This window comes from Chrysoperla carnea, chromosome 1 (genome assembly GCF_905475395.1).
Source record: "Chrysoperla carnea chromosome 1, inChrCarn1.1, whole genome shotgun sequence".
Classification (NCBI taxonomy): Eukaryota; Metazoa; Arthropoda; class Insecta; order Neuroptera; family Chrysopidae; genus Chrysoperla; species Chrysoperla carnea.
Genome location: NC_058337.1, coordinates 34,414,959 through 34,437,945, shown reverse-complemented (window position 1 = coordinate 34,437,945; position 22,987 = coordinate 34,414,959). Strand labels below are relative to the sequence as shown.

At 28.1% G+C, this 22,987-nt stretch overlaps 5 protein-coding genes across 6 annotated transcripts; 4 read left to right on the top strand and 1 right to left on the bottom strand.

The window, feature by feature from the left end:
- The first annotated feature begins 5,934 nt into the window (after positions 1–5,934).
- Positions 5,935–7,583, top strand: LOC123305379 (mitochondrial import inner membrane translocase subunit Tim10 B). Of its 2 annotated transcripts, none has more exons than XM_044887082.1 (3): positions 5,935–5,953; positions 6,421–6,516; positions 7,220–7,583. In XM_044887082.1, exons 2-3 carry the CDS (start codon positions 6,433–6,435, stop codon positions 7,445–7,447), a joined length of 312 nt encoding a protein of 103 aa, XP_044743017.1. In that variant the 5' UTR covers positions 5,935–5,953; positions 6,421–6,432; the 3' UTR covers positions 7,448–7,583. The 2 variants fall into 2 exon arrangements, with proteins under 2 accessions (XP_044743017.1, XP_044743016.1); XM_044887081.1 differs by lacking the exon at positions 5,935–5,953 and adding an exon at positions 6,168–6,353.
- Positions 7,454–8,284, top strand: LOC123301354 (L-seryl-tRNA(Sec) kinase). Its single transcript, XM_044884122.1, has one exon. It carries the CDS (start codon positions 7,454–7,456, stop codon positions 8,282–8,284), a length of 831 nt encoding a protein of 276 aa, XP_044740057.1.
- A 1,423-nt stretch (positions 8,285–9,707) lies between these two features.
- Positions 9,708–13,427, bottom strand: LOC123301259 (intraflagellar transport protein 52 homolog). Its single transcript, XM_044884029.1, has 8 exons — positions 13,422–13,427; positions 12,693–12,711; positions 12,478–12,607; positions 12,190–12,416; positions 11,288–11,676; positions 10,950–11,091; positions 10,597–10,887; positions 9,708–9,967 (listed from the first exon to the last, which is right to left on the bottom strand). Exons 1-8 carry the CDS (start codon positions 13,425–13,427, stop codon positions 9,708–9,710), a joined length of 1,464 nt encoding a protein of 487 aa, XP_044739964.1.
- A 421-nt stretch (positions 13,428–13,848) lies between these two features.
- Positions 13,849–15,904, top strand: LOC123305366 (putative tRNA (cytidine(32)/guanosine(34)-2'-O)-methyltransferase). Its single transcript, XM_044887061.1, has 5 exons — positions 13,849–14,058; positions 14,117–14,215; positions 14,274–14,648; positions 15,430–15,614; positions 15,687–15,904. Exons 1-5 carry the CDS (start codon positions 13,938–13,940, stop codon positions 15,867–15,869), a joined length of 963 nt encoding a protein of 320 aa, XP_044742996.1. The 5' UTR covers positions 13,849–13,937; the 3' UTR covers positions 15,870–15,904.
- A 1,790-nt stretch (positions 15,905–17,694) lies between these two features.
- On the top strand, positions 17,695–21,933 carry LOC123301151 (WD repeat-containing and planar cell polarity effector protein fritz). Its single transcript, XM_044883920.1, has 8 exons — positions 17,695–17,867; positions 17,927–18,047; positions 18,297–18,477; positions 18,812–19,103; positions 19,166–19,487; positions 20,412–20,575; positions 20,635–20,981; positions 21,659–21,933. Exons 1-8 carry the CDS (start codon positions 17,788–17,790, stop codon positions 21,931–21,933), a joined length of 1,782 nt encoding a protein of 593 aa, XP_044739855.1. The 5' UTR covers positions 17,695–17,787.
- Positions 21,934–22,987: the final 1,054 nt, after the last annotated feature.

The following is a 22,987-nucleotide window of genomic DNA, read 5'->3' as shown; positions in this document are numbered from 1 at the left end:
AAATTGACAATATTAGTACAGACAGATCTTTAGCTGTAATATATGAAAGTTATGGTCTCTTCTGGAAGAAAGCATGAAGCTTGATAAGTTTGGATATGAATATAATTATTAAGAGCTGTTTTTGTTTCTTAGAAATTTTTTATAAGGGAGTAAAAATAATTAATAGTCGCTAAATATCTCTTTTTATAAGTATTTTACGAAGGCGAAGAGTCAAAAGTTTTAAACGGAAAGTTTTGTAGCGACTTTTCAAAAAAGGTTTTCATTTTCTGTTCCAAAAAAAATTGTAAAAAATGTTATTTTGCAGAAATATTTTTCACTTGGTTTTTTCGAAAACTGGGATTAAAAGTATTTAAATTGATTGTTAGGATAAATAATTTTAGTATCCTTTTAAGAAGATATTTTAAATATTTATTTTCCAAACATCTCTTCCAATATTACGTGCCCTCTTTAAATTATATTATTAGATTTGATAAAGAGCCATATTGAAAGTATCATTGCTCGCTCTATCTTAGTTAAAATAATAAATAAAAAAAGTCAATTTTGATTTTTATTTGAAAAATAATATTTATTAATTAATTCGGTTTATTTTTTTTTTAAATTTCGTATTAATATTACGTTGTAAAAAAGCAAATTTGATTTACAAAAATTATTTTTTTATTAAAAAAAGGAAATATGTTCTAATTTTCGTCTTATTTTCTAATTTATTATTTCTGTATTATTTTATTTTTATCATAATAATAAAAGAAAGTTGTTAAACTTAAATATTTTTAATGTTGTATTCAATATATTATTATATCACGAGACGCTAAATGCCGTTGTGACAGCTTCCATTTTATGTATATTTGCATGTAGTACATTCGTTTTCTGTGAGTGGATTCGCCTCTAGAATACATTTTTTGAATTTGTTGTGAACAAAATTCAATTTTTGCAATCTAGAAATTTGAACGTAAATGTTCTCATGGTAAAACTGAAGTAAATTTTAAAAATTCTTAAAATTAAAAATAATATTAACGAAACCTTAACTCAACGGTGTGTCAGATCGAGAAATGGCAGAGGATTGTTCGTCTTAGAATTCCATTCTCCATCCATATCCTAGTTCGATGTACATCCATATTAGATATTTTTTATAAACTATAACATATTATACTTAAAAAAGAAATTGTAATTGCGGCATTGAGCGTTTCATTTATTTTATCCTTTTCTTTTTTTAATTTTTAAGTAAAAATTCAATTTAGTGGCACAGAAATGATTCTATTTTTTATTATACACAAGACAAAGTTGCACTTCAAACTTACTGGCCTATGAAATTATTGCAAAATGTTTTTTCAGCAACGTTGGTTTTTTACTGAATCATTTCTGACTTATATAATTTCGAAATAATTGTCCAGTTCTTCCTGCACTATTTTAAATAAATATAAATAAGAAAAATCCTTCGAAAGAAGTAACATTTATTTTCGTAATTAATTAAAAGCCTATAAGATTTAATAAAATTTTTTCAAACAAAATTTAAAACAGATTCAAACTTGTTTCCATCGTTTAATAATGCAAATGGCACTTAATTATATTAAAATAAAATATTTTCTCCACACTGTAATGGTTAGAGGAGTACGAATCCCATCAGATCCTATTTCAAGTTCAAAATTCTTTAGTTTTAAAATTCTTTTCAATCCTCTGAGAGCCATTGCGTATTAGACTATGTGGGTGTAGTATTCATTAGACAGTCTAGCTGCTCTAAAAAGTATGGCGATATGGAAGGTAACCACATGCTAATACTATCTTACTCTGTGCTGCCTTCTTATCATATGAGCTCATATTGAATCGAGATCTGTGTTATTTATATCTCACAAATATGGAAATAATTGGCAAGGAAAAATATATGAATTAAATCGAAAATTACTATTATTTTCGATGTAAACAAGTTTTTAATAATGTTTGTGGGTGAGTAATATAGATTTGTTGTAGTCTTAAATGTCTAAACATGTTCAAAAAACGGTATGATTTTTATGGTTGTTTATACTTAGTCTTCACTCGGATTAAAAAGGTCTATGAAAAACCTATATATTTTCGACGTAGTTTTCAAAATAAAAAACGAATCTACTAATTTCTTACAAGAAACCGACGAAGAGAAGCTGAAAATGAAAGTGGTAATTGTTACAACCAACTGCAGGATACTTCCATTTTAAGGAATATCTTTAGATCGTAACGAACTAAATCTTCCAACTCACAAAACCAATGGTTTAATAATTTTCGACGGTTAACGATTCAAATGAAATATTGTCAGATTCGTTTTCTACGTTAAAAGTTAATGTTGAAAATTTGTAGCTCCTGTGCAAATATTAAAAATTCTAAGCCAGCGTGTTGAAAACTATATAATCAAATAATTTTAAATTATAGCTGCAAAAATATTCGTAGTTAGTAATTTTATAGCTTATTATGATCAATTTTTGTGATTCCAGAGAAGTGGAGGTGTTATATTTAAAAGATATGATACGCTATAAGTTTTATAAAAGGAAACTCGGAAAAGATAATGTAAAATGATTCGAACGAAAGTTGTTTGAAAAGTTTTAAATCTATATCTTAGTATAAAATATAATCCATTTTTTGTTTCAAAAATAACATTGAGAAAGAAATTGACATCAGTGCAAGGCGTTAAACTAAGCTTTTGTTATCGCTCCATTTCTCAGGACTATTGATTTCGCGAAAATAGTTTTTTGAGTGGGGATTTTTTAGCCTGGGGTTGCATTATAAGAATTTTTTATACGAAATTCTAACAAAGATTCTTCTTCATAAGAATTTTGTATAAGAAATTTTTATAATTTGTTCCCAGCGTAAATATATAATATTAATGATCTGAACAATCTGAAACCATATCATATTTGCGACAAATCGATTGTTTATTACCATTATATTTTACTCTGCCATAATAGCCACGGTGAAAGTCGGAATATACTTAAATTATACGGAATATACTTTAACTAATTGCGAATATTTTCATAGCTTGGTCGTTTTTATATCTAAAATTACTGGTTATTAGAGTTTTATTAGGTATGTACTTAAACACTGTTGATATGGTATCTAAAGAGTTTAGAATAAGATCATTATTCTTCTGTAAACTGAAATATAAAATTTTTTTGAAAATTTGCAACATTTTATATTTAATACCATCTATCAATTATTATTTATAAATATCAGAAGAAATAAAATTAAGAAAAGGTAAATCTATACTCTATTAATTGTTGTGTCTTAAAATATTTATAACAATATGAATTCATACACTCTCAAAATATTCTCTATGAGACAAATAATAATTATAGCTTAGAAATTAAATGATCAATAAAAGGCAGATTGAATTTTCAATTCACAAAATTCCCAGTTAATATATTTAATGGAAATTATACTCTTGAAACCAAATTTGAGAAATGAAACAACAAAATCTAAACAAATAAAGTATGTCCCATAAATCATTTACAAAAATTTATTTACAGAAAATTTTTCAAACAAAAATTGTTGGGTTCATAGATGGAAAATCCTTAAAAGACCTTGAATTTGACTTTGACCTTCAGAGTTATTTAAATTCCAACTCGTGTTCGTAATTTATAAGAGATAGAAAACCACTTTAAACAAGAAAAATTTTCGAAATATGAATAGATTCAGCATAAATTGAATGTAAAATTCTATTTATCTGTATTTTAAAGTATATTTTGAATTCAATTTCTGATAATGGTAAGAGATAAACGAAAGTTTTAAATTACAAACTAGATCTTTAAGAAAAACTACAAATTATGTCGAATCAATTCATATTCCGAAAAAAAGTTTTAAGCAAAAACCTTAAGTTTATTTGTGAAGAACAACTTTCTAATAAAGATCAAAGGCAAATTCCGGGCCTTTTTAAGATGTTCTACTTAAACTTCAACATTTTTCTGCGTCTAAATAACCTTATAACCTTCGGGGTTTTTTCTAATGAATGAAAAATAAATATATTTTAAAATTTGTAAGCAAGTTATTCGTCTTGCATAATCTTGTTAACAATATCGTTGCGTAAAAGTGGAGAACGTTAAATTAAAAGTTTATTATCGCACGAGCGTTTAAAACCTAGTTATTGTCAGGACATATACCTTACGAGCGTTGAAAATTACGGAAGTTAACGTATGAAACAAATTTCTATTTCAACGCTTGGTGATTCTTTTAAAGCACGCGATGCGGTTCTTACTTGTAGTAATGATAATTAACAATTTATTTACTCAAATATCAAAAAGAAGACAATGTCCTTTAAGCTTTTTAGTCTGAAGCAGTGACAATATTCTAGTTTGAACTTTGAACTATTTCGAAATTTTGCCTTAAACATGAAATTGGTATCGATTGTATAGATTTTATAATATATTTTTAACTGTGGAATAATTTGTATGTATTTATATGATGTTGTGTTTTTTAAATATAAAAAAATAAAAGAGTCCACATAATAATTGCTTATTATGATATAAAATATTATAATGAGTTTAATTGTTGTATATAAAATAATAATTAATTAAAAATTATGTTTATTAATTGATTAAAGTACTTTTAATTTGCACTCCTATGTATTATGTATATAGTTTATAATGTTATATTCTCAAATAATAAAATTCAATTGTAGTGTTTATTAGTGTATATTAAAAAATGATGAATACACGAGTTATTATATTATATATATATATATAGAAAAAATACATGATATCGATTTTAAAATAACGATTATTTGAAATCATTACCTGCAGTTTCCCAAAACACGGACTTATACACAGGAATCCCCGAAAATTCTGAAAAATTTAAAGTTCCGCTCCACTACATTTATCTTTGTACAAATTTGGGCATAGGGTGGGGGGGAGTTGGTACTAAACTCAATACATTGTATATACTAAGTCAACGAAATTATATTAATCATGATTTTGATATTGGTTTTTCGTATTCATAAAGCGTTGTCTGCATTCCAAATATTAGCGAAATCGCCGTCTGTTTTTTTTCAAATTCTTTAAAAGCAAAACAATTCCAAAACTTTAGAGAGCCGCCTAGGTCGAAAACGAAGCAATTTTGTACTTAGGTACATTTAACTACATCGTTGTACAGACCTTTCAGGAAAACTCTCTAATATATGTATTCCAAAAACTTACCTCTAGTCGTAGCGAAATACAAAGGCGCACATCGCATATCTTTTATATATAAATACAATGCATGTAAAATTCTAACTTGAGCTTTTATATATAGTTTACGGTAATATCTCCGTTTTCTGTAATAGTATCTCACTTTTGAAAGCAAGGGCTAAAAACTTCACAACCCAACCAACTCCTTTGTAGTCGACAAACTCAATCCAACCAACCCGTAATTAAAACAATACAGAGTTATCGAAAAATAAAATGAAAAACGTCCAAGATAACAAAAATGAAATAAATTAAAAAAATCAAAATAGAGTTACATTTGAAATTAAAAAAAAAAAATTGTGACTGCTGCTGGATACGAACTAAGTATAATCCCTAAAATACCAAAATATATAGCCACACTTTTATTCACTCACCTATCTTTTTAAATGATTATAGATATTTATTTATTTATATTTTTTAATAAATATAGACAAAAATAGATATATAAACTGGACACAGATTTTAGGGGTGCTATACCTGGTCGTCCGCCCAGGCCCTCGTGCTTAGATGAAGATTCAAAAAAATTCACATATTGGATACATTATATATTTATATGTTATGTACTTATTTATTAGTGTTTGCAATAGATATTTGAATGCATCGACGTTTCTCATAAACAATATGATACTCAGATTTGTGGGATTAAGTGGTTTATTACATACAGTAAATCAATATTTGTTTTTTGTTTAATAGTAAATAGAAGATTCAAAGATTGTGGCTTAAAATTTTTATTCTATTCGATTTTGAGGAGCTTATTGAGCAAATTTTAAAGCTGTAAGGTAACTTGAATGCAGCCAATGATAAAATTTTTTTTATTAATAAAGGAATATCCTATTAAAAATGAATTTTCTTTAACTGGTTAACAAGGCATAGTTTTGTATTATTTCTTATTATATTAAAAAATTCGTTAAGATAATATATTATAAATAATAAAATCCGAATATTCTATAACCTAAAATAAATTTATAAACTCCATAGTAATAATAGCTAGACAAAAAAATTTCGAGCACATTTTGCATCAATATCATACGTTAAAATTCATTAATAATGATCGTAAAAATTATGTTAAAATTGTAAATATTTTTAAATAACACGTTTTTATCACTGGTAACATAATTTGATTTATAAAATAACCTCAAAATGTCTATGATGGATAATGCGAAATTTCAATTAGCTCAAGTAATTAAATCTTTTCATTAAAATTTTTATTGCAATTGATACTAAAATACAATTTTCTATTATTTAGTTTACAGATTATATGCGAGAATATAATAAATTAACAGAAAAATGTTTTTTTCGATGTATAAATAGTATGAGCAGCCGTGATTTAGCACAAGATGAGGTATACCATTGAATTACTTGTCTGTTCATTATTAGTCCATAAAAACTAAGTTAAATACTGTTTTCTAAACCTTAACAAAAATAATTTTTCATTCATAAATCTCAAGAAATATGTTTTTAACTTGTGTGGGGTGGCGGTTTTTTACGAATAATATAACCACGCTTAATTAAATTGCAGCTTAAATGTAAAGCCCTTATATTGGACGTCCAATTTTCAATAATATGAGCAGGGCTGCCAGTAGAGCTAACTTATTTTATACCGCTCGGAAACTGAAATTATACAGAAACAAATCTCATTATACTAAGCGACAAAATTGTTAAAAAATAGTCTGTAAACAGTTCCAGTAGCAAGTGGCGCTGAGTTAAAAAGTCACTTTTACGTTTACTTGTAATGCTAACGAATATTACTCAGAGAGCGTCAATTTCGATTAGAATAGTTTTCGAAAGAGCGACAAGCGCATCACGCAATCTACGATTAAGAAATGTTCGATCTCTCGTTAACTCAAATAATCGGTATTTTAACTCTCACAAAATTTACTTCACGTTTGAATTTTTATTTTTGTATCCAATTATACGAGGCAATCTATACACTTTATGTATCCGATTATACAATCTGGCAGCCCTGAATATGAGATAATACTTAATCGTTTCAAATAAATTCCTAATTTTGTTATGTTGATTAAAATTATCTTAAATTATTTTAGGGCCACTGTGTCAGTAGTTGCGTAGCAAAGCATTTGAATGCATCACATAAAATAATGATAACATACCAAAAACTGCAACCATTAATTATGGAAAAACGACAAGCGGAAGCTGACGCCAAAATTAAAGAAATGTTAGAAAATCAACAAAAATTAGAAGAATTACAAGTAAACACAAATTCAGATAATACATCATCTAGCACAAATTTAAGTGATACTCCTAAACAATAATAAACTATGTCAAAAAATTGTCTTGTTATATTATCCGGTTTACCGGGTGCTGGAAAGACTACATGTGTTAATCAGTTACAGATTAAATTCAGTTTTAAGTATAATTGTTTCGTTATACATTACGATGATTTTCTACCACCAGACTTCGATAACTTTTCGTTTAAAGAAATTCGTAATAATATATTAAGTGCCACAAACAAGTTTCTTGAAACATTAATTAATAAAAATGATTCAAGTTTTCAATTTATTTCTAAAACTTTTATTATTAATCGAAATTCATTACCAAATTTACTTATAATCGATGATAATATGTATTATAGAAGTATGCGATATGAATTCTTCAAATTGTCTCGTCAATTTCAAATATCATTTTGTCAAATTTTTATTGATTTGGAATTAGATGTTATTTTGGAACGAAATAAACTTCGATCAAGCAGTGAAATAATATCAGATGAAATTATCAAGAATATGTATAAAAAATTTGAAAAACCTATGGAAAATTGGGAAAAATATTCCCTTATTTTCAATACTGATATTGATTACACATTAATAGCAAATTTGATTGATAGATCATTGGAAGATCCTAATTGTAAAATTGAATTGAAAACTTGTGAAAAACAGGAACAAAGTATGTTGCATTTAATTGATTTAGAATTAAGAAAAATAGTTAATCGAGAAATTAAAAAAGTCTGTGGTAATGAAAAATCGATATATATTGGTAAATTACAATCTTGGAAAATAGATTGTTTTCAGAAAATCAAAAACAAAGATATTTTGATTGATAACGTCGATAATTTAGAAAGTTTTGTAGAGAATTTATTTATTCGTTATTTTTAAATATTATTGTTTTTAAAAATAAATATATTTGAACATAAGTAGGTTGCTTTGGTATCTTAACCTGTAAAATAGTTATGACTGAATATGTCTCTTCGGAAATCATAAGAGAGTTGGGAGGATTAAGTTTAAAAAACTTCAAAGATAAAATCAAGGAGTTCGAATATTTTGTTTCATTGCTGAAAGAAAGAGCAGAGGATGAAACAGATGCAGCAGTTTTGATTTGCGACAAAAGGTTACCGATGAACAACAATTGAGAATAGTCAACTATTTAAAAAAAATATATTGGCTTATATTTTTTAAAAAATCGTAAAATCAATACAAAATTCTTTACAGTTAGAGTACATATGAAAGTATTTAGATCTAATCAGATCTAATAAACCTATCCCAAATTCTCAAAGCTCAAAATTCAAATAGCTCTCTCTTCTCTGTAAACTATATAAATAAGCTATTCAAATTTACTTGATAAATGCTTAGATGAGATCACGTGCACATCGTTAGTTTATCAAATATGTACACCTGATTGGCTATCATTACCGCTCCTATGAATCTACAAAGTTGGTAGTTGAATCTCCAAAAATAAAAATTTGATGTAGGGCAGATCTCACATGATTGCCTGGCATGAAAAAGAATTTTAAAAGTAAATGGGTATATGAAATACCATCATAGACGTAATCGAAATACGTAATATTTATTATATCGTCAGTCTAGACTTCTAGAGTTCTAGAGCTACAGTGAGGTATTCGACATTTCTCAATTTTGAGATAGTCGATAATTGGATTCTTCTTGTATATTTCCAACAAGCTGAAACGCATTTTGCACTAAAAAGTAAAAAATAATTTGGAAATACGTAGGTAATTACTTTCATCAATAATTTCCTTGGAAGCAATGACGTTTTGAAGTCGACGCAAACCATATCTTTAGCTGGAAATCGATTCATTAACATATTTATTTAAAAATTATTTTTAACCTTTTTGTTCATTGTTTTGAAATCTTTTGTAGAAAAGATTTTATTTTGTACTTTTTATTTAATGATTTTAGCACGTATTAATTAATGTTCAGACTCACCAAAAATTTGAAACTTCATAAAAATGTTATACCTTAATTTTTGTATCCCCCCTCCCACCTTCCTTAAGGTTGGATTTTTTTTTAAAAATTAAACGGAATCACGCAGGAAAGTATTAAAAAAACTTCGTTCCAATGTTGGAAATAAAAAAAATAAAATCGCATACCTTAATTTTTGAAATCTTCACTCTCTCTGACTCTTCTTTATGAAATTTGTTATTCAAATTAAAACCTTCCTGAAAACTTAACAAATAAAAAAGAATCATTAAATAAATTGGGTTTATAATCAGCGAATGTTTAAAAATGAAGAGACGAAGGTCTATATTTTATCATTTATTTATTTTAAATAATATAACTATTTTTAATCAGAATTATTACCAAACGAGTCATCAACATCTGAATCTTGTGGTTCATTTTCATCTTGGTTGCTATTGTTAATCCATTCGTTTGTATCATTTAATAAATCTGCGTCAGTATCTTTCGTATCTAAATTTAAATTCGGTAAAATTGGTTCATCTCTTGTTAAATTTAAATCGTTTGTATTGGACATTTTAAAATTCGATACAATCAGTGCACACTCATATACTTGACGAATTGGGGAATAATCTTGTTGACCAACACCTAAAATAATGTTTTTTAACGTTCAAGTAAATATATTTATATGTTCAATAGTAAAACGAAATACAACGTTGCGTTTTTAACACCTCCATAATTATCTTTTATGAGTGTTATTTTTTTTATCATTCAGCAACTTTACAAACAGAAATTTATTTTTAATATTAGCACCTCAAACTATTACCTTACTAGTAATTTTTTTTGTTATTAAATATTGCAAAAAAATTAATAAAAAATTCCATTAAAAGCACTTAGCGATTTCAATCTGGTCTAATTTATTCAGAACAAAAAACCTAAGAGAGGTCTTTATAGGAAAAATTTTACTACCACTTATATTTAAGGTGAAACATTTGTCGTATTTTTCTCACTAGAAAGAGGCTGCAAATTCTTAACCAGGATGTTACTTAGATAATGTTAAAAATATCTAAATGAATTTGAATTTTTAGGAATTTTTTCTACAGGCTGCGCTATCAGTTCTTGGACAAATTGAATCATTTTTTCGTTTCAAATTCGAGATATCAACGATACTTTGCTTTTAGTAAAAATAGCTTTACATGTAAAGGGGCCTTGAAAATCCAGCTTTCAAATCTTGGTATATGATATTGACTACTTATTCTTTTGATATAGACTATTACCTAAAATATCTGTTGCTTCCATAATATATTGCTCTAAATCAGCTCGTGATTCATTTTTATCTGTTGCCGATGAAATAAATCGATTTGTTAATTGAGCTAATTGTGTCTCTTCCGCACTAAACTCTTCTTCTAAATCAAATAATTCAAGTGGAGGTGGTGGTAATTCACAAAAGAGTGGCGGAAACACAGCTAACTGTAATGGTGGGCTAGCCTCTTCAAAACGTGGAACAATTAAAGTTAACGGTGAATGTTTTACATTTGTTTCTTCATAAATTTTTATTATTTCAGGTACTGAAACATTCGTTTTAAAAATAAATTGAAATTCGTTTTATTTAAAGCTCAGAAATTTTTACCGAAGTCTGTGCTCAACGAATATAACTGAGTATTAAATAGTTTAGTAAAATCTATGGAAACTGTGTTTGCAGAATCCACTAAACAAAGCTGTGGTTTTTCTGACATTAATGGAATATCTGGAACCATGTGATAATCCCATATCTAGAAAAAAAATCGTTAAAATTAAGCTCAGAAAACAATAATTTGATAATTGCATTTAAGATGGAGGCTATTGGCAAATCCAAAATGCGTTTATTTATGTTGTTATATCATTTTGAGATTGATGTGTTAGGAATTCTAAGAGGAGTTGTGAAGTCCCCAATAGATCTGACTCTGAATACAATAATGAAACACTTACATCAAATTCGTCTACATCCATTTCGTTAATGTTGTTTGGGTCATCAGTTAAAAATTGAAATAATTTTTCACAAAATTTATCGTTTTGTTCTTGTTCAAGATATTTGTCTGTGAACATGTGGCCAGAACCATGAACTACCAAACGACCATTTGTGTTTCTATTGAAATAAACACCACATAGGGGTCTATTTGCTGGAAAGCTTCCATTTCCGCTGGTTAAGGCAGTGATTGCTGGTTTTGTAACAGTTAATGTTGCCCCAAATGGATAAACATAACACCAATTACTACAATCATCTCCTGTATATCCAAACACTGAATTACTTGAACAATCATTTAAGTAACATTCCTTTGGTAGGAAGTATTTGCAATATTGAGTTCGAATAACACAATCTGAAAAATATATTATTAAACGGTTATAAATTTACGGAAATTAATTTTACGTGTCGGAGATTGAGATAATAGTGAAATAAGTTAATAGATTACACAACCACAGAGAGAATTTTATTTCACATCGAACGCCTATAGCGATCCCAGTACGCCATCAGGCGGTTGAATTCAGCTCCATTAAGACGTGGAACGCTGGCGTTGAATGGTATAACCAATCAGCAGCCATTTGCTTACATTGAGAGTCCATACAGATACGACGACTACCCGATATGTACCATACAAAAATACTATGCAAATTCTTACCGAACTTTGCTAGGCTTACACAGACAGAAGATTCGGGCTATATACCCGTTTATATGCATGCACTACATATTGCCTATATTGTTTAAGAAATAAAAAGCACTTATATTTGAGTTTCTGTGTTCATATCTCGATTCTTCAATTGCTCAAGAGTATATATTTTAACACTAAATTTGTCTGTGCAAAATATTTCCCTGAATTAAAATTATAGCATACCATTATTAACCATAATTCCAAATTGTTCGATTAATTGATTAATATTTGTGTTTAAATTAGTTTCACCTCCTTCCGAGAGTAGTATTAATACACTTTTACCAGACTCAATAAATTTTTGTATATATTCAATTTCTTGCTCACCAAACATAAGCCGTGGACCCGGTAAAATTAATAATGAAATATCATTTTTGAAAATTTCGTTATCCTCAGTAATAAGTTCTCGATTTCTACATTAAATAAAAAGTTAAAATGATTCTCGAGTAACTTGTTCGATTACCCATTACTTACATATTGACTTTATAAATGGATTTCAATTTACGATGTAAAATTTTAAGATTATCATTAATCTTAAATAAATCATTTTTTGTTGTATTAAAAATAATCGTTTGTTCTAAACCATTATCTTTATTTTCAAAGTCTAAAAAGTTTCTTTCTTTCATGATTTTCGAAATTTTAAGTTCTGAAGAATTTTGATTATTTTGATTTTTAAGTTGCTAGGCAACAATATTCATTTAAATAACGCTAAAATTGATTACACCAATGTTTATTATAATTTTATTATACCTTGTATTTATGAAATATACATAGTATATTAAGTTTAGTCCCAAGTTTGTAACGCTTAACAATATTGATGCTGCCAAAAAAATTTTGGTTTAGGTGTTCATAGAATCACCTAATTAGTCCATTTCCGGTTGTCTGTCTGTCGTCTGTCCGTCTGTCATCACGATTACTCAAAAACGAAAAGAGATATCAAGCTGAAATTTTTATAGCGTACTCAGGACGTAAAAAGTGAGGTCAAGGTCGTAAATGAGCAACATAGGTCAATTGGGTCTTGGGTCCGTAGGACCCATTTTGTAAACCGTTAGGGTTAGAAGAAAAGTTTAATTATAAAAAATGTTCCTTATAAAAAAATAAACAACTTTTGCTTGAAACATTTTTTCGTAAACATCACTGTTTACCCGTGAGAGCGCAAATTATGCTCAAATTGTATAGTATGTATGTTATGGCTATATCAGTTATATATGTGAGACACATATGTATGTGTAATGTGATAGAGTAATCAACACTGTCTATACATGGTATTTCAACAATTAACTCAGTCAATTGTTTGTTTTCACTTGTTCGTATTTTAAAAAATATTTTGTATCTTTGTTCAACTTATTATTATCTGTTCGAAACAATAATGAATCGTAATTGAAATGAAAAGGTCTATTACGGCAAGTTTATTAAACTATCATATGTAACGTTAAAAAACAAATGTTGGAAGTTTTAAAAAAGGGACATTCGACTTGTTTTTAAATTTTTCTTCTATTCCCGAGTAATGGTTGGAGTTACCGTCCTATTATCGATTTGGTAAAAGCTTTAGAAATCTTGTGGGTAAATAGTATTTCCCACATGGCTTTTCTAGGAAGTAATAATTCGTGTGTTTCCCTTGGATTTAAAAAAAAAACTAACCAGTCGAAAATTTTATACAATTTTCAAAAAATTTAGTTTTTATTAATAACTTGTTAAGAAAAAAAATTATAATAATAAACCTAAAAGAAATAAAAAAAATTCAATTTAACTTTATAATAATTTTTTCAAAAAAAAAAAAAAAGTTTTACAACAATATGAGAAAAGTCTATAATGATAATACAACTATCTGAATTTTGAATATTTTTGGAGATTGCGTAAATCTTCAAAGGATTAGTTTAAAGAATTGAGGTTATATTATATGTTTAGGATTTCAGGAGGTCGTAAATAAAAATATGGGAAAGACATCAAAAGATAAAAGAGATATTTATTATCGGTTAGCTAAAGAACAAGGCTGGCGTGCACGTAGTGCTTTTAAACTTTTGCAAATCGATCAACAACATGACATTTTTAAGGGTAAAATTTTTCAATCATTGATCGAAATAATTCATCAAAAAGATATTTTTTTAAATAGGTGTAACTAAAGCTGTCGATTTATGTGCTGCCCCAGGTAGTTGGAGTCAAGTTTTAAGTAAAAAGTTACGAGATCCAACAGTTTATGATGCCAAACACAGTAGGTTGTTCTGACATAGAGATCATACTTAAGAAATTAATATTCCCTTTTTTCCTAGTTGAAAATGTGAAAATTGTAGCTGTTGATTTACAAGCTATGGCAGCTTTACCTGGTGTGATACAAATACAGGGAGATATCACAAAATTAAGTACAGCCGAACAAATTATCCAGCACTTTGAAGGGGAATATGCTCAATTAGTTGTGTGTGATGGTGCTCCAGACGTGACGGGATTACATGACTTGGATGAATATGTACAATCTCAGTTGGTTTTAGCAGCTTTACACATTGCAACTAATGTTTTAAAAGTTGGAGGGACATTTATTGCGAAAATATTTCGAGGAAAGGATGTATCACTGTTAACTGCTCAATTACATTTATTATTTGAATATGTTTCGATAAATAAACCTAAAAGTTCCAGAAACTCCAGTTTAGGTAATTATTAATTTTACTTTTGAAGCTATCTACAAACTTTTGGTGGTTTTATTCGATTTCGATCTATACCTGATTTTTAGGATTTTATTAGTATGCTTCCAAAGAAATTCATAATATTTTAGGTCTCATTTGTAGGAATATACAGCGTGACACAACTCTAATGTTAGTAGTTTTCCTGATACCGCAGAAAATCTCCCCAAAATATGAGGCTTCAGGGTTTCGACTGATACCATAGAAAATATATCAAACAATCGTCAAATAAGCCTTTTTTTTGTATTATTTGAGTCAAAATTACTCTATATACCGAGTTTTAACCCCTTGAGAAAGTTACAACTAATCGAGAAATTTTTTATTGCTTCAATTTTGATAAAACTCGGTACAAGTAATTTTGACCCAAAAAATACAAAAATTGATTTCAGTTAATGGTTAGGTGCATAATTTCTTAGATATAGCCAAAAACCATATTAAGATCAGTTTCTCGGCAATTTCTTAGAAAATATTTGTCTAATAGTAAACTAACTGAATTTTGGTCATGGTGCCTGTCTAGAAAATTCAAAAACAAAGGCAAATTTTTTGAGAAAAGTGACTAAAATCTAGTTTATTTAGCCGAAAATTCTACTTTCTAATAACATACAGTGTGTTATTTAATTTGTATGAATTTTCTAAAAGAAAATAAATAAGTAAGGGAAAATTTTTACTTTTAAATTATATTCGAAAATCAGGAATTATCACACTATTATAAACATTTTATGTAATTTAATTCTTTTTAAAATAATTTCAGAATCATTTGTTGTTTGTAAAAATTATAAACCACCTGAAGGATTTGATCCAAAAGCATTTACACCATATTTGAATCAAAAATATTCCGATTTTAATGAATTAGTTGGAGTTAATCGATTTATTGTTCCATTTATTGTTTGTGGTGATTTGAGTGCCTACGATTCTGATATGACCTATGCTTTACAGGTATTACATTTTAAATACAGTTGCATTTAAATATTTAATATCTTTTCATTTCAATAATTTATTTGATTTTAGGTTGATGGCTTGTCAGATTATGTGTTTCATGAGCCTGTACAAAAGCCTATTGATCCTCCGTATGCAGTGGCCAAAGATTTAAAAAATGCAATTCACAAAAAGACTGTGGTAGAAAATTTAGAAGAAACGGCAAAAAGTACAGAGGATGAAATTACTGAGCAAATGAATCTTATAGATATATGAATTTTGTGTATATTTTAATTTAATTTAATTTTAAATAATTTTAATTAATAAACGTTTTTTTATTTATAAAGTTTTGTTTCTCTAATTTGCTCTTTTGTTTTTAACTTTTAACATTATCATCAAAAGATATGAAGTTTGCAAAATAAAATGAAACAGCAAACCTTTTTACATCGATTGTTCAATTTTTTTAAATAATCGAAACACATGGAAGTAATAGGTACATTTTAAAACTATCAAATTAATACTTAAATTATACAAATTAATTTCTCTTGGTCTTCCTGACACTCCTACAGTCCTATCTTAGCATTCAAATCCTACAAAACTATTCTAAACAAGCAAATGACTTTCAAACCGCTGATAAAACTTGTAACAGTTGTCCTGATTTAATCAACTTAAAAAATCGGATTGAAATTGACCAATCCGTTTGGTAACTGGTAGCTAGACCATCTTGGGTTCGTTACTGAAATTGAAGAATCCTTTAAATTAGAAATTTGTCAATTATAACAAATCAAACATCTTATGTTCGAAACCTTTTTTGAGAATCAAATTGTTTCGGACGAAATACATTGCGAAATTGGCAAAGCTTCTCTATAAAGTAAAAGAAATTGATTTCAGATATAGGTGATAAAATGTTTCCAACAAACTTTGTAACTAATAGCAGCTATTGAATCCAAAAATATACTCTGTCATGTATATTTGGCTTTTTACAATAAATTTTTGCGTTTTTGATCTACGAAAAAAGTGTTTCGAACAATATATATGCTTGCTTTTTTACAAGGAAAAATTTTCGAATTTTACTTTCAGATGACCCAGAAGATCAAGATAAAATTCGAGGTGGTTAAAAGATATCTGTCCCTTTGAGGTCTACATTTTTTGTTTGGAAATTTTTTCTACCTTTTAGTTATCCTAACATATTTTTTCCATAGACCTTTTCATTTTGAAAAGTGATTACCTTTTGTTTCGGACAGTTTGTTAAAAAACTAATCTGATAAAATGAATAACAAATATCTTGTGTCTTTGACCAACTTATTACTGTGTGTCCGGAACAAAGATTTTGCAACTATTCTTTTATCTATGGCCCGAAAAAGTATAAATGAATCGTATTTGAAATGATAAGGTATTTTTGTTATCGCTTAAAATTACCCACCCTGTATTTATTTGATTTATATCTCTGATATAAAATATAAAAAATGTGGTGAATAAAAAAATTCCAAATCCAATTGATTAGAGCTGAACAAATTTGAAGGCAGTATAATTAAATAAACCAAAATATGTTTATATGTTTAAAATGAATTAGGTATACACCTTGATGTATATATTAGGGTGTAATTTCTTTTTTGTAGCATTCTTTCTCTTTAGGTCTTCGGACTCTATCCAGCTTCTTGAGAATGAATTATCGATTTACTTAATTTATTAAAAAATTTGACTTATCCACCTTAATCAACAAAAAATTTATATTTCTAAATTATGAAGGTTGTTCTTTCTATTTAGGTTGTCGGACCCTATCCAGCTCCTTGAGAATGAATTATTGATTTAATTCATCAAAGAACTTGACTTTTCCACCTTAATAAACAAAAAATTTGGAATTCTAAATTATGAAGGTACTATTATCTAATTTTTTATTACATAAAATTCAATAGTTCGAAAAGTTGGATGTTTTCAAATAGTTTAATTATTATGAATTGGAATTCAAGAAAGAATTATTATCATCCGCTGCTACTTCGATGGTCAAACATTGTCTTCACTCGTACCATTGCGATGGGTCAATACACCTGTGTTAATTATACCCACTTATGTTAAAACATTACTTCACCTGTATAATAAATAATACCATCTTAATCTAACCTTTAAAAAATGAACTAAAATTTCATTCATTGTAAAAAAAAAATAACAAAATATTAATGATTATAAAGTAAATATGTTTTCATTATTGGCTGAATTACATTTATGGAATTCAACAGATGTAGAAGTCAGCTCAAATGATTTTGGTGCTATAAGGTGATCCTATAAAAACGTCAAATATGAAATTTTTAAAATTGAAATATATTTCTTTTTAGGCAAAATGAAAAGAAACCTAAAAATGATTCATTACTTGAAGAGGGTAAATGGTCGTATTGTGAGAAACGTCGTGGGCATACATCGTTAAGTCGTAAGAATACCAAATTTAAAGAATTGGAGGTAGGTATTTTATTTATGTTCCCAAATTAGATTTTTTTGAAAGGAGACACTTAACATCTTAATAAAATTTTGCACAATACATTATTTAAAGCTATAAACATAGGGCTCAATAATAATAGCCTATTAATTTCGCTCCTTGTTGCGTATTGTAGGTACTATTTTGACTAAACATGGTGCGCTAATCATAGCTTATGGCTTATTAAACTGTGATAAAATAAAGGTGTAATTTTAAATAATTATATATTTTAGGAATGTTTGCAACAAAATCGAATTGTTTACTCTAAATGGCAAACAAATAGTATTTTCCAGTTGGTATTTTCAACAGGATTAATTATAACAGTTGAAATTGACACACATACTTGTGTTATTGAACGTATTGTTTTCGATCAGTTTTTTGTTGGCAAATTGGAGTCCGATATCATTCACGATGGTAATTTTCGATTTATTTTCATTTTTTCTCGATTAATGTTTGGTCATATCGATTCATTCAATAAGATTTTAATAGGACCTTGGTGGAAAAATATTTGACGAAAGAATAAGTCTTAAAAAGTATTAGGAACTCTTACTCAGTTTTTGGAGCTGCCTATTTCAGAGTTATCCAGACTTATTAACTCTGAATTAGACAGTCCAAAAACTTTGAGAAATTCAGAGTTTCTAAGACATTTACAGAGTTTTTAAAACTTATTCTTTCTTGAAATATTTTAAATATTAGTTTTCCACCAAGGAAAATAATGGAATGTTATAATCTTCTTATATCTTTTTAGTGTTAATTTTAAAATCGCATATTTTATTTGCGTTACACGATAATATGATAACGCTAGCACATTTAAGCAAGCCATTAAAGAAACGTGAAATGCCTGGAAAATTGAGTAAATCAGAAGTACAAATTCATACACAAGAATTAACAGGATTGCTTGGAAAATGTAAAATGAATTCAAATATCAATGGAGACTTAATTGCAATATGGCGAATGTATAACGGAGATGAAGTACAACCATGGACTCCATCCAATCGTGATCAAACTCACGCAAATATTCATATTTATACATTAACCAGGTAAAAATATTTTGGCACTTATTCTTTCCTAATTTTCCTAATATATTTTCTTTTTTTTGTAGAACTAAATTGGATTTAATTTGTTTATATCGTACTGAGTTTGATCCAATTTGTGTCACATATAGTTTATTAAATACAAATATTTTGCATTCAGTAGAACAAAAAATTTCCGGAAAAGGTGTGGTAACAATTGAAATTTGCTCATATGAAGTGCAAAAAACTCAATTGTCACGAACAATAGTAACATCTATACCATTACAGAAGCAAGTTTGTTGTCATTTTTTTCATTCCGCAAATCGAAAACTGGTATTAGGATGTATTGACGGATCAATTGTTCTGTTTGATCAAGGGAAAGGAACTACACTCATGGTTAAAATGGCTTTCGTATGTAATTTTATTTATGGATTTATATATTGAGAGCTAATATAATCCCACGGTTAACCAGAATAACTCTCTAATTGAACAATTTTAACGTTTCTGGTGAATCTAATGTCTTGTATACTCAAAAAATTTGTAACTAAAAAACCTTTTTAAAGTACAAGCTTTTATTACACTTTAAAGTAAAAAAATCAATTTAGATTACCATATACTTGCCATTTTTAGGCAAAACATCAAATATTAGAGCGAAATTCAAAATGGGCTTCAGGCTGTGAGCAAAGAAGATAAGATAGAGGAGAAGCAGCCTATAAGGGCTAATGTAAAACCGTACCATACGAGTTTCAGCTCCTCTACCGAATAATGCTTTCAAACTTAATAGTTAATAGTCGCCCCCGCAAAGGCCGATAAACTTAATAGTTGATCGATACATACTCCAGATGCCACTTAATTATATTTATGTTTCTCCTCCCCCTTGTACTCTTTGGCTGTGAGTGTTTTTACTTAGTACTTACTAATGGCTTAACAGTTAAATATTCCATTAGCAGGTTTATATATTGTATCTCAAATGTTATCCAATACACAAACCTGCCCTCATTACTGAGAATATCTGCTGTTGTTAGAGATAGTAACGATTTTTCAAGGACTATAACAATTTGAATTCGAATGAATTGTTATAAATCGTAAGAGAGAGATGGTTAACCTTGTATTGCAGAGTCGGCGTTTGTCCAAACTAAACGCTCGGTTACTTTACTAAGCGATCTTCAGACATACTCAAATACCTGATACATGAATTACCATGCATTTTAAAGAAATAATGGATTGACGATGTATGGTGTGCTACCTGCAATTGCTAATTGTTCAGTAAACTCGCTGAGCGTTCAGTCCGGCGACCAAAGGCAGCTATTGAATAAATATTATTTTTTTAATTAGATTCCAACAATGATAACACTCAATCATGATGGATCCGTAATTTTAGCGGCCAATGAACAAAGTCAATTACAATTTTTTGATGTAGCCTTAAATAATTTAAGTGTCCAGATGGTTGGTAACGAGTCATCGACAATAAGTATCCTGGATTTTTCTGAATATTACAAGTACGATTATAAATGACCATCAGAAAAAGTGCATTTGATTGAGTATTCTTTTTTTTAAGATCACGTCAAACGTTAACAAAATTACTTTGGAATTTGAAGCCAGAACATCCACCATTAAATTCTAAAAAGTTCACTGAAACTGATACTGTAATTTTAATGCTTTATGAGCGTGGTATATTTGCTGCTTTAAAATTAGTGAGTAATGCCGGTGCAAGGAGTAATGTTTGTGAGTTAGGATATACTCCGGATGTAATGATTCATCAATATTTGAAAATGGGTCAAATTGATAAGGCAATTAATGTGTTGCTGTCTTTAGATTGGAATTTTTGGGGAACAATTTGTTTAATATCGTTGAATCGAATTTTTAATCATCTATATCGACAGAAATTTACATCTGAAATTGAAGGTATTAATAAAAAGACAAGAGTCTTCATCAAGATTTTTTATTTGACAAATTATTGCGATTTTAACAAGATTTGATAAAATATTGCGATGATTTAAGAATCGATCCTGTAAATGTGTCAGAAACAAATCGATGTACGGTATGTAGATTGTGATCCGGAATTAGTCTGTACATGCGAGCGTGGAGTCTGTTTTGACGCGAGCATTGACTTCCGCAATTCAATAACGTATTCAGCACAGGTGTCGTCCACGGTTTATTTTTTATATCCATTGTTAACCGTCTCAAGATCCAAAATCAATAAATGTCTAAACAGCTTGTACAGCTAACTAGTCAGTGATAAAGGACTAGATTGTTAGTTCAAATCTATGCGGAAAGATTTTCAATGAGATGGGTGGTTTGATCCCCACCCCTTCCGTGTATTACTCCATTTATTCGTTAAATTACGTCTCTGATATTTTTATATTAAAAGTTTTTTTTTTATTAAATATTTAATATTTATTGAAATCTCATTTAGTATAAGAATGTATTATCATTTTATTTCTTTAATTCTCCCATTTAAAGATTGTTTTGTACTTGTAGGAATAATAAATAGTTGGTTAAAGACTTCTTTATATTAATTTCTATTGGTATGAACAGAACTTTGATTGTAAACTTAACATTTCTTTTCATATTATTTTTAGGACAAATGCAAATGGCATTAAGTAGTTTTTGGGCACCTGTGAAGCCACATTGTCAAGAAGTAATTGAAGAATATGAGGGTAGTGTAAAAAGTTTATCAAGGCGATTTTTTCATTTATTATTAAGGCATCAATTATTTGAAAAAGCGTTTTGTTTAGCTATCGATATTGGTGATCATGATTTATTTATGGATATGAATTATTATGCATGGACTATTAAGGATTATGAAATGGCTATTGCGGCTAAAAATAAAGCAATTGAACTTTTAAAAGAATAAAATATTAAATTTATTTATATATGTATATGTATTTAGTTGATTGTGTCATAAATTTTTATATTCAATAAAATTATCGTTTATTACTTTTTTAAATTTGGTTATTTATAAGGCAGATTATTTCAGATTAAATAATGGAAGATTTTAGGTTTTACTAAAACGAAATATTCAAAGAGTTTACAAATTAGTTACTAAAGTTTACAAATAAGGCAATGACAGAATTAGAATTGAAAGTTTTCTATGATATATGCATCTTCTAAATTATTATAAAAAATCTAACAAATTCGATGAAGTCTTTGTATATTACATAAATATCTTTTCGTGAATGGAAATTTTGCTACTTTATTTTATTTTTTAAGGCAAACCGATCAAGAAAATTGATAGATACTCGAAATTGGGTTTAATCTCTCTTAACGTAGGTATTTGTAAATTGTAAATGATGCTGTACCCCTCTAGTAAGGGTTCTTTCAACCATAAATTTGGAGACCTAAAATCTGATTTTACGTATTTTACGCACAAAATACTTCTAATCATAGCAAAATCGACTGTTAGATTTAAAATATATGAAGTAAGAAGAGTTTTTATGGGCGTTCTTATAAGACAAAGAAAGAGTCTTCAGACAATGTATTGTGTGTGATGTGTATGCGTAATCATATCATTTGATCTGCAGTTGCATATGTGTATACAAGAACACCGTCGGTCAGTTTCATCGCTTGTACATCACTTGAAGTTGCACACATATGATACAACGAGCATCACACACAGTGCATTCTCTCTTTGTTTTATATATAAGAACGTCCATAAAAACTCTTTTTACTTCAAATGTTTTAAATGGCTAACGAGATGGTTGCCAAACTGTATAAATATATGCATGTGAAATTCGGTTTTCTGTAATAGTGTTTCATTTTTGAACGCAAGGGCTAAAAATTTCAGAACTCCTATACAGTCAGAACTGACTTATACTAGTAATTAAAACTAATACAGAGTTATCAAAAAATAAAATAAGAAACATTCAAGATAACAAAAATAAAATAGATAAAAAATCCATTAGAGTAAC

Excerpts from the sequence above, each read along its gene's own strand:
- LOC123305379 (XM_044887081.1), top strand. The coding sequence starts at position 6,315 with ATGTCTATGATGGATAATGCGAAATTTCAATTAGCTCAA. Across the intron at positions 6,354-6,420 it reads CGAAATTTCAATTAGCTCAA|TTTACAGATTATATGCGAGA; the intron begins GTAATTAAATCT and ends TCTATTATTTAG. Across the intron at positions 6,517-7,219 it reads GTGATTTAGCACAAGATGAG|GGCCACTGTGTCAGTAGTTG; the intron begins GTATACCATTGA and ends AAATTATTTTAG.
- LOC123301354 (XM_044884122.1), top strand. The coding sequence starts at position 7,454 with ATGTCAAAAAATTGTCTTGTTATATTATCCGGTTTACCGGGTGCTGGA.
- LOC123301259 (XM_044884029.1), bottom strand. Across the intron at positions 12,417-12,477 it reads TCCATTTATAAAGTCAATAT|AAATCGAGAACTTATTACTG; the intron begins GTAAGTAATGGG and ends TATTTAATGTAG. Across the intron at positions 11,677-12,189 it reads TGGAATTATGGTTAATAATG|ATTGTGTTATTCGAACTCAA; the intron begins GTATGCTATAAT and ends TATATTTTTCAG.
- LOC123305366 (XM_044887061.1), top strand. The coding sequence starts at position 13,938 with ATGGGAAAGACATCAAAAGATAAAAGAGATATTTATTATCGGTTAGCT. Across the intron at positions 14,059-14,116 it reads ACAACATGACATTTTTAAGG|GTGTAACTAAAGCTGTCGAT; the intron begins GTAAAATTTTTC and ends TTTTTTAAATAG. Across the intron at positions 14,216-14,273 it reads AGTTTATGATGCCAAACACA|TTGAAAATGTGAAAATTGTA; the intron begins GTAGGTTGTTCT and ends CTTTTTTCCTAG.
- LOC123301151 (XM_044883920.1), top strand. The coding sequence starts at position 17,788 with ATGTTTTCATTATTGGCTGAATTACATTTATGGAATTCAACAGATGTA. Across the intron at positions 17,868-17,926 it reads AATGATTTTGGTGCTATAAG|GCAAAATGAAAAGAAACCTA; the intron begins GTGATCCTATAA and ends ATTTCTTTTTAG. Across the intron at positions 18,478-18,811 it reads GTCCGATATCATTCACGATG|TGTTAATTTTAAAATCGCAT; the intron begins GTAATTTTCGAT and ends ATATCTTTTTAG.